The 10923-nt window shown below is 45.0% G+C and overlaps 1 protein-coding gene across 1 annotated transcript in view; it reads left to right on the top strand.

Moving 5' to 3' along the window:
- Positions 1 to 3154: 3154 nt before the first annotated feature.
- POF1B (POF1B actin binding protein) overlaps positions 3155 to 10923 on the top strand; it is a 43926-nt gene continuing 36157 nt past the window's right edge. Inside the window, exon 1 of the mRNA XM_081180185.1 lies at positions 3155 to 3742. Coding sequence (XP_081036311.1) covers positions 3170 to 3742 — 573 coding nt within the window. The 5' untranslated portion in view covers positions 3155 to 3169. The remainder of the gene's footprint in view (positions 3743 to 10923) is intronic.

Here is a 10923-nt window from a genome sequence, read left to right as displayed (position 1 = left end):
CCCAAATAGCATTTCTCTAGCAGTGTCTGGTAAACTGCATATGAAAAGGATACACACTTATTATGGGATTGCTCTCGTGTGGCTTTAATGAATACTATAACTAATTTGCATTGCCTGCTTCAAGATCATCTATGGGGATATAATAACAGTGCAGCCATTGCACGCCGATAAATTACAGTACAGATATGGTTATTATGTTACCGAGACAAAAAGCTTGCTAGAGGCGAGACTGGTGTTATTCTACCCTCAACAAGCACATTCTAACAGCTGTCTTTAAAAGCTGACATGAGGCAGAAGCCATTGTCAGTCTCTTGCAAGAATTCAGGGAAAATATATGATAGTAATAATTGGTTTAGGTATGTAATTTTAGGGTATGATCTTAATGCTTGTGGGGGTGTGGCGGGGCGGCTCTTTAGATGGCAACGGGCACTACTTCAGTGCCTTCAAAATGTGGTAAGCCAGTGTTGCTGCACTGGGGGAGGGGGTGTTGCTCATTTGTTTTTTTTAAAAAAGATTGAGCATCTCTTATTTCCTGGCATAAATCCAGTATAAGTGGTTCTCTCTGCTTTGCATCACTCCTTCTAAGAGCAAATTCAGTGTCCCCATGCCAACAGGATCAGGGCCAGTGGACTTACTGAGAAAGAGGCACTATCAGTATGAATCACAGAATTTTAGAGTCTGGAGGTACCTTGAAGGTAATCTAGTTCAACCCACTGCTCAGTGCTGGATCTGCAGTGCAGAATGCCTCCACAGCATCCCTGACAGGTGGGCCAGCCAGCCTCTGCTTAAAATATTTCCAGCAAAGGCGAACCCACCATTTCCCACGACAGTTTGCTCCACTATTGAACGGCTCTTGCCATTAAGAGTTTTCTTTTCTTTTTTCTTTTTTTAAATATATTTTTATTATTTTCTCCCTTAAACAATATTTTCAACAATAACAAACATAAAACTTTCTGCTCTGCTGAGCATGCGACTTCCCTCCCTCCTTTCAGCAGGTTTTCTTTCATCTATTGTCCACATTGTAGGATTTATTTCAATCCTGCTACTGTCTTCAAATTTTTACAATTATGATTCAGATAAACAATAAATTTACTCCAGTCCCTTTGAAATTTTTGATTGTCCTGGTCTCGAATCCTGCAGGTCAGTCTGGCCAGTTCTGCAAAGTCCATCATCTTCGCCTGCCACTCTGCAATCGTAGGTACTTCCTGTAACTTCCACTTTGGGGCCATTAAAGTTCTCGCTGCTGCTGTGGCATACAGTCTTTGATCTATTTGTAATTTCCTCTCCCATCAAACCTAGCAAAAAATGCTTCCAGTTTTTTGGGGAAAGGTACTGTATATCTAAACATATTTTTTAAATTCATTATTGATCAATTTCCAAAAGCCATTAGAATAGCTGAATTTCCCCCCACTTGTTCTAGATATGTCATCTTGAGGAACAGTGAACAAGTCTTCTCTTCAGATATCTGAGGACCACTAAAATGTCTCCTCCCTTAACCTTCCCTTCTCTAGGATAAATATTCCAAGCCTTTCCATTGTTCTTCATGGGAACTCATTTCCAGACCCTGTTTAGCCTTCTCTGGACATGCTCCCATTCATCAATGCCCCTCTTAAAATTTAGCATCCTGAACTGGACACAGTACCCCTGATTCAACCTGACCAGGGCTGAGTGTGATCTGTTTATTGGGCATTTGGCTGACCCCCAAATAATCCAGTGAACTTTATTTTCCATGTTCCTGTGCTATATGGAGGTGCTCCCCCTTGACAGGACCTTCTTGGTGGTAATTCCATCTGTAGAATGCTTCCCTGTGCTAGTGTCTTGATCATCACTTTTGACTTTCAGCAAGACTCCAGTCTTGTCTACCCAAACAGTTGATGGCTGAAAGATACTGGCCATGGCAACCTTCAAATTAGCAACTGTGAGGACATGTGATTGCTTGTAAATTTCTTTAGATGTTCTAAATGTTTTGAATTGTTTTCAGCTGGGTTTTTAAAAATGTTTTAAAAGGTTTTTTAAATTTTGAATAGCATTGTTTTAACTCTTTGATGTTTGCAACCTTGGGCTCCTTTGGAAGCATAGGCTAGAAATGTAATATAAAAATAAAAATGTGTAACTCGTAGCAAAGTAACTTGGAAGAATTAAGAATATTCAGTCTGCTGAATCAGGTTAATGGTCCATGAAGTCCTGTTCACACAGGCAGATGCCCATGGGAAACCCATATAGAATTCATTGCCACGACTCAGAAGGCTTAGAATAATAGAATTTTAGACACTATTTGAGTGGCAATGCTCACCAATTTCTGCAGCGGCAGAGGCCCCCTCAAATATTTTAAGGAGGGAGGCGAAGGGACCTCGGCCCTTGGAGTGGCCCCTAGGAATTTGCTCCTATGCTTGGAACTAATCCCAAATGAACTCAACGGACAGCAAAGCTTAAGCTGTCCTTATACGGGAAGAAGAGTATTACACGCGATGCGCAAAACTGCTTATAAGTTTGCACCGGAAGTTTTTTGCTTTTCAAATGAAGCGGCACCCTCCCACCCACCTGGACTGGGGAAGAGGAGCGGCCCAAATGACAGTGGCGAGTGCAGGACAGGCGCACCGTTGACCTTCGGCTGGAGGAGGAAGGTGGCGCCCTGCTGTTCACAGGGCGGATTTTTGCTAAGTGGGTGGGCGCGTAAAAGGCATGAAAGTGTTATTATTATTAATAATAATAAAAAGAACGGATTCTTTGCCAAGAGAGAGCGAACGAAAGAAGTAATTTATTGATTTGTAAGAAACCACGGTAACTCCAAATAAAACAGTATTAAAGCAAAGGGAAGAGACGGGTGGAGAGGCGGGGTGGAAGCGACTGTCGGATTTCGTAGCCGCGCTTCCAGCTGCCTCCAATAGGGCCAAAGTCCCCTCTCGCCTGGCGCGGAGGCAGCAAGAGCGTTGCCCGGGCGGGTGCTTGCTTTGGCACCTGGGATCCTGGCTTCCTGCCCGTTTCCCTTCTGGCGGTCTGGCTCTGTGCCCGGGGCGGAGCGGACTCAGGTGAGCTGAGCCGCGACGGCGCGGCAGGCGTGTCCCCAGCGGCGAGGGCGGCCCATCCTGCTAACTCCACGCCCGGCGCACCTGCCCGGCCAGTGCCAGCCCGCCAGCTTCCCTCGACGGTCCTCCAGCCAGAGCCAGCCATGTACGGCATCCAGCAACAAACCCAGGCGACGACGCTGCCGCCGTGCATGCGGCCGCCGCAGCCCTGCTACACCCCGCCGGCCCCTTGCTACGTGCCGCCCGCGCCGGCACCCTGCTACGTGCCGCCACCGCCGGCCCCTTCCCGCCCTTGCTTCGAGCCTTGCGGCCCTCCGACGATTCCCAGGCCGCTGCCCCCGCAGACGTGCCCGGCCCAGCCGCCGGTGGTGACCGCCAGGCCCTGTTACGAGCCGTGCGGCCCGCCGTCGGTGTCCCGGCCGCTGCCCCAGCAGACGTGTCCGGTCCCTCTCCCAGCCACGCTGCCCCGCGCGCGGCAGAATCGCCCCGCGCCGCTGCCGATGCCCCTGCAGTGCCCAGACCCGGTGCCCTGCTCCCAGGACGGCTGCCACAGCGGAGGCAGCGTGGTCTACGAACGCGTCCGGACTTACAGCAGCCCCGGCGGGAAACGCGTGCAGCTCCTGGACCCGCCCAACTGCTTGCCTCGTGCGCCCTCCCCCTTGGAGACCACCCCGGGCTGCCAGCACGTCATCTGGAGCAGCGACCCCCCGCTGCAGGTAAATGATGGTTTTCCTTCCCGCCCCGTCGAAGGGCGCTGGCATCACTCGGAGGGTTATCGGGGGCTTGGCTTCCGACTTTACTATTTTGGTCCCCAACCCGGCTTCCTCCGTGGCTCATTTTTCACGCGTTACGCTTAGCAAATGCACTTCCCTCCTAGGTAAGGGCAAACGCGTCCAAAAGGACAGTTGCTTTCATTTTCCTCTCTTATCAGTTTCCTTGTCCAGCATCATTTTATCAATTGGTCTTTTTATTGGGGGGGGGGCATAGGAGCCAACTCCTTGGGGGCCGAGGTCCATTGCCACCCATAAAACATTTGAGGGGGCTGCCCCCCCAAGTTGATGGTCATTGCCATTCAAATGGTGTGTGATTGATCATACAGGACTGGCCTTACCTGTCCCCTCCTGCCCGTATTTTATTCAAGTTGGCACCCCTTTTGCGGGTGGGGGAGGTTACTGATTAGAACACAGCTGTGTTAACCAATGAGGCTCACCCTGATTCCCAAGATTAATCACTTGCTAACTTTAGGGGGCACAATGTTAAACGGCAAGGAAAAATTTTGACTCACCACACCCCCTCCGGTTGGTGGCTCATCTCCCTGTCAAATTCTACATTTATGGCCTTGGTCAGTGGTGCTTTGCTTGTTGGAAATTGTCCCTGTGAAATCCTACCTGTGTCTTCTTCGAATTTAAGGGCCATTGAGTTCCATGGGACTTAATTCCCAGGGAGGTATCAGTAGGATTCATAGAACCATAGAGTTGGAAGAAACCTTGCGGCATCTAGTCCAGGAGTAGGCAACCTAAGGGGGCCGGATGCGGCCCAATAGCTATCTCAACCCGCGGACTGTCCAGGAATCAGTGCGTTTTTACATGAGTAGAATGTGTCCTTTTATTTTAAAAAGCATCTCTGGGTTATTTGTGGGACATAGGAATTCATTCATTATTTTTTCCCCAAAATATTGTCCAGCCCCCCACATGGTCTGGGGGACGGTGGACCGGCCCACGGCTGAAAAAGGTTGCTGACCCCTGATCTAGTCCAGCCCCCTGCAATGCAGGAATATGCAGCAGTCCCTTATGGGGATCTAACCTGGTGTTACCAGTGCTGAACTGTATCCTGCAGAGCTATCCCATCTAAATCATCGGGAGGAATCCATTCATACCCGCTGAGTGGTCACAGAATAAATAGTATTTAAGAGCTGTTATTCATGCATTGCAGGGGGGTGGATTATATGACCCTACCTTCCCAACGCTACAGTTCTGTGAGAAACTGCAATCCGCTTACAACCAATTCAGTTTCTAGTTTTCATTGGTGACTTGACCCAAAATATATTTTCACAAACACAACTTTATTCCAGGGGTTGTGTGTGTGTGTGTGTGTGTGTGTGGTAAAGAGGAGCTGAGTCCATATGCACATTTGTATTGGAAACCATTCGCCTCCCACAGGCATGAGTGGGAGCGAAAAGCCCACAGGCCTTGGTAAACACAGCTGCCTGCTGTTTGCCTAGGGAAAAGCAAATTCTGTCTGAGCCAGATCATAGGGTGAAGTAGGGAAGATAGTGTCTGTTTATGTTGATACACCAACAAGAGATAGTAAACTGTTGACAGTGGGAATTGTTATTAGTATAGAAACATTTATTTCCTACTTTTCCTCCAAGGAGCTCAAGATGGCATGCATGGTTCTTAATTTTGCCCATTGATTTCTCCCAACAACCCTGTGATGTATGTTAGGTATGTTAGGTATGTTAGACAGCAAGTGGTCCATTGTCACCTGGTGGACTTCATAGGTGATGGGGAATCGAATCCAGCTGTTATACTCCAGCTTCCATAATCCCTCACTCTCTTGGGTTGCAAACATTGGTCTCTCCCAGCCGTGCCTGGAAATGCCAGGGAAAAGAACCTGGAATCTTCTGCATGCAAATCTGATGCTTTACTACTGAGCTATGTCCCCCCCCTCCCCAAAGGAGTTGAACATGTTCTATGACCCCCTGCTGGATTTGTGTCTGGACACGCTTTTGGGAAATAACTTTAGGGAACATAATATTTGGTACCAGAGGAAGTTCCATTTGTTTCTCTGGAACAACTTGAAATATATTTTCCTGTGAAATGGATAATCTGTATGTGTTGTGTTATCTCCATGGTCAGTGGACTTTGGACTATGATAAAAGCAACGTAGTGTTTTCACTGAGAAGGAAAGGCGGGACAGTAAGAACAGCATGAAAGGAATGAGCATAACATAAACCAGCTTTCCTCAATCTGCTCCCTGCAAGGCGTTGGCCGTGCTGGTCAGGGATGATTGAAATTATAGTCCATCAACGTCAGGAAGGCACCATGTTGGGAAAGGCTGCTATCGACCTTCAAGATACACTAGTTCCTTAACACTGAATCCAAAATAGTTACCAGAAAGAAGGCAATCCTTATATCTTTGAAGTTAGCTTTTTTTGGTTTATAGTATATTCCGATACTAAAAAAACAATAGGGCCAATTTTCATCTAGATGTAGAAGGCAGAACTGGGAGAGTACTGTATGATGAAATTTACAATTACTTGCAGTAGCGCAATGTTTAAAGATTGCTCAGGGGACAGTCCATTCAGGGTTAGCTGCAGGGCTTTGTGATTTGCTAACTACATCTAAAGGTTTTGCTGGCGCAACAGCTTCATTTTAATGCAACCACCAATGAGGATAATTGGATTCTGACTGATCTGAACAATTTTATCCAAATCTGCTTTTTCAGAATTGCTACTGTTCATAGGATCAAAGGAACCTGCCTTTTATTGAGTCAGACCATTGGTCCATCTAAGCTACAGGTTGCCAACTCTACTCGCTTGGCCTGGTTTTCACATCACGCCTAGTCAGCCATGTCTTAGCTCAGCAGCAGAACAGCCAGGGAGGAGTGATGGGCGTCTTGGGAGCCAGCATGCTCTCTTGTTCGTGCTAAACCATGGTTTGGTTTAGTGTAATGTGTGAACTGATTGGCAGTGGCTCTCCAAAGTTTTTAGATGGGGGAGGGGGCTTTCCCCAGCCCTACCAGGCGATGCCAGGGATTGAAGCTGGGACCTTTGGCATGCAAACCAGATAACTCTGCTGTGGCTATTAGTTAAAATCAGGGGGCAAGTACTCAGTATACTGTGGAAAGTTAGTTTCTGCTAATTCCAAAGGAAATAATGTTTTGTACGCTAAATATGATTTTTTTATATATATAAAAAAACAACTTGTGTAGGTGTGTTGTGCCACATCAGCTTTTTGGGCTGTCCCGATGTTGCGAGGAAGGAGGTATGTCAACTCTAAATGTCAGGCAGGGTAACTCCCTGCAACTAAATTTGGTGGATTTGTCAGATGCATGGGTTTTTCCTTCCTCCACAACTGACCTTTCGGATGGCAGCCCACTCCATCTGGAGAAAGGGAAATCATGGAAGCTGGTGACTGGGGAAAGCCACAGACTTTGGTGACGTCTGCACCATACATGTAAAGCACCAGGTTTCCGTGTGTGGATGTGACTTCAGTTGTTCCCAGAGGCAGGGGACGGTACCTCACCAGCAGTTCTCTTGCTCCTGCTCAAGCCATCCTTTCCCACTCCTGCTTCACATTGCCCATTCCACCTCTGGGTAATTCTTGGCAGCTGAATCGTCTTACTGCACTGAATTATTGTGTCATTAAAAAATTACCAAAGTGCAGCAGACTTGAGAGAAGAAAGCATGTGTAGAGTTGACATTTGTGCTAAATATGGATCTCATGGGGATATAGGGAGCTGCCTTATTCTGAGTCAGATCCTTGGACCATTCAGCTCAATATCGCCTGCGCTGATTGGCAGTGGAGAGTGTTTCCCCCTCTAGATCTACCCAGAACTGCTGGGGACTGAACCTGGGATTTTTTTTGCATGCTAGACAGATACTGTGCTACTGAGCTAGTCTGCAGCCTTTCTTAACACCTTGGTATGTTGAACCTGTCCATCTGTAATCTCCCTCTGTACAAGCTGGGCATGAAACAAAACCTATCATAGATATTTCAGAACCTAACATTGTCTTTGCCCCTTTTGGCTAGTATTCTGGAAGGAGAGAGTCTGCTTGCTTCTGACTGAGCAACTGGGCGTAAATGCAGCTTGTGTATCATCCTGTATATATTAACAGAAAAATCATTCTCTGGTTGTGGATCTGTCTGAAGTCACATTGGCACCATTCAAGCACAATAAAAAGGAAGTAGCAGCAGGCTCAGTGAAAAACCCTACTGTTTGCAGTGACTGCAGAATGATGGCTCTCTGACTCTAAGCAGGGATGAAAAACAAGGGAGATAGAATGAGATGGATTATCCTGGAATAAGGCATGTCTGACTGGCTGGGACCCTGAAACAGGTGCAGTCTGCACTGTAACATTTCATACCCTCCAACATTTTTCCGATAAAAATAGGGATGTCGTAAGGAAAAGTGGGACTTTCTAGGATCAAATCAGAAACTGGGACAGCTTCAGTAAATCCAGGACTGTCCCTGGAAAATAAGAACATGTGGAGGGTCTGACATTTTGCTGCAGCTCTTGCTTGTTTTCATTCATAGCTCTTAATGTACTTGAACTTTAAAGATATAGGAATGCGTACCTCAGTTATCACAGTTATACCCAAACCACAAAAAGACCTCAAATAAGTTGAATCATAAAGACCTATTTCATTGATTGACTTGGATGCTAAATTATTTACAGGCATACTGGCTAGTAGGCATTCAGAAATTTTACCCAACTATGTCCACCATGATGAAGTCAGATCCATAAATTAAAGATCCATAGCCTTCCTATTAGAGGAGTTCTCAATACAATTTTCTGAAGCCCATAACCTACTGTTCTGCTGATGCTGGATACAGTCAAGGCATTTGATTGTTTAGACTGGTAATATCTCTTTGAAATTCTGCATTCCTTTGGTATTAGTGCATCCTGGGTTGATATGCTTTATAATTTTTACTATGGGTCAGTGGTCCAAGTTTTAATGAATGGGGAATGTTCTTCAACATTTCCTATTGACCTGGGCATGAAGCAAGGCTGCTGACTACCTCTCCTGCTTTTTGCCTTGACCATGAAACCCTTAGCTTTGACATTGAAAGCAGAAGATGATGCAAAATGTTTTTGAATTATTTGGATAAACCTATATTATCAGTATGTTCACAGATGATGTTGCACTATTCCTTTCTGATCCTGAAACCTTGTTGCCTGCTATTATGCACCAACTTGCTATATATAGCAAGATATTTGGGTTCACTGATAGCTTCACTAAATCTGAATTGATACACAACCTGCCAAATCAACAACTGCATTGGCACAAAACAACTGGCCTGAAACTCTGTAGTGCTTCTTTTAAATGCCTGAGAGAGAATGTACCGAATAATCTGTCTTAACTAGAGAAATCGAACTTTTCTCACTTGCTAAAATATTTAACAACTAAGCTCAGAAATTGGTCAAAGCTCACAGTCTCATGGTTGGACATAGTTTCTAACACAAAAACGATTCAATTTCTGCACCTTCTTTACTTATTCCAAGTCTTACCAGCAGCAGGGCCTTTTTTTAAATTGGAACTCGCTGGAACTCAGTTCTGGCACCTCTCAGGTGGGCGCTATTGCCATTCTAAGAGAACAAGAGAGGTAGGTGTTCATGGTGAGTTCCGGCACCTCTTTTTCTAGAAAAATAACACTGCCAACAGGCATACCTGTCTCTCATGTGAATAATTGGCAAAAAAATAATACTGAATTTTATTCATGTAAGCAAGAGGCCTTGGCTACCTCATAAAACCCTTTAGAAGCCGAAGAAAGAAGTATAGCAATGCCTAACCTCAAATGGCATACAACTAATAAGCTCTGTTCTCCTTGTATGGTTATGTTTTGTTACTTGAAATTAAAAATCAATTAAAAAGAAAAGAAAAGAAGGCCCATGCTATATATCCTGTGAGGCCCAGACAGAGCTAATATTATAATCTGTGTTATGTTTCTGCATTGCAATGGTAATATCGAATCCCAGTTATCAAGCAGAAGGCCCTTCATCACCAGCACTGATGACCCTAGAGAGATAGGAACTTTGGTGATGTTCATAACATAGGGTTGTTTGCAACTAAGTTCTACTCCGAGTAGAACTATTGAAATTAATGAACCTGAACATGCTCATGAATTTTAATGGATCGACTCTAAGCATTGCATACAATGTTTAATGTATGGGACGTATGAAAATGGCATTGCTTAGTACACTAATCCCATTCAGATAAATAGGATCTGGCTTGTCTGCATTGCACCTGGCAATGTGGTAGGTACAGTTTATGCCTCTGGCTCATTAACCGGGAACTAGTCTAGGGCACTTGGAACTACTTCATTTATGCTGTGTACAAAAACAAGGAGCAGAAAACAAGAAAACAAGGAGCTTTTAACCCTTCCCCATCTTTGCCATTGACAAAGCTGACACCAACTTCAATGCTGATTTAATCATTGTCACTGTTGAACCTTCCCTCCATGCATTAGGTGTTTGCCGTTTTCTTGAAGATCATTTGGCAACTTTTAAAACACACACACATATACTATTTGCTCTAGACTGAAGGAATGGGTTTGTGGCATCACAGGTACTGGCCAGTCAGTGCTCAGCCAGCTCCTAAAAACAGACAGAACCTGTTTCCCCAGCTCAGTCTTGGAGACAAGTCTGAAACAAAATGCAGCAGGTGTGTTTCTATGGCTACTAAAATAAGTTTAGTTTTCCTGCACCCTTAAAATGAAGTGTTGTCTTGGAGAGTTCATTGTTTATGCTCTTCTGTTGTGTCTGGAAAAATCCTCACCCGGTCACCCGGGTGTCTAAAAATTCTATGAATTTGAAACTTTCTGCTCCCCCAACCCTTTTGTCACATTCTGATCTCTGCACCCAGAGAGAGAGATTTATAGAAAAATCAATATTTCTGGTTGGCCTTTGTCACTGGAGCTTAAAATGCCAGAGTTGAACATTTTTTGACATTCTAAAAACTGAAGATGAATGCTCTCTCATTACAGAAGTAGTAAAGGTCATCCTGAATCTAGTTTCTGCTTATCTGAAAGAGAGCATTTGAACAGAAATCTTGTCAGTGCTATAGACTCAATATATCAAAACTCTTTTAGCACAAACAATAGTTTATATATCAGACCTAGTCATATCTTGTAGATTTTTCCTTACTGTCATAAGGAACTTACAGCATGATCA

This window comes from Podarcis bocagei (assembly GCF_964188305.1).
Source record: "Podarcis bocagei genome assembly, chromosome: Z".
NCBI classification, from domain to species: domain Eukaryota; kingdom Metazoa; phylum Chordata; class Lepidosauria; order Squamata; family Lacertidae; genus Podarcis; species Podarcis bocagei.
Note: the sequence above shows the minus strand (reverse complement) of the source record. Positions and strands in the feature narration are given on the sequence as shown.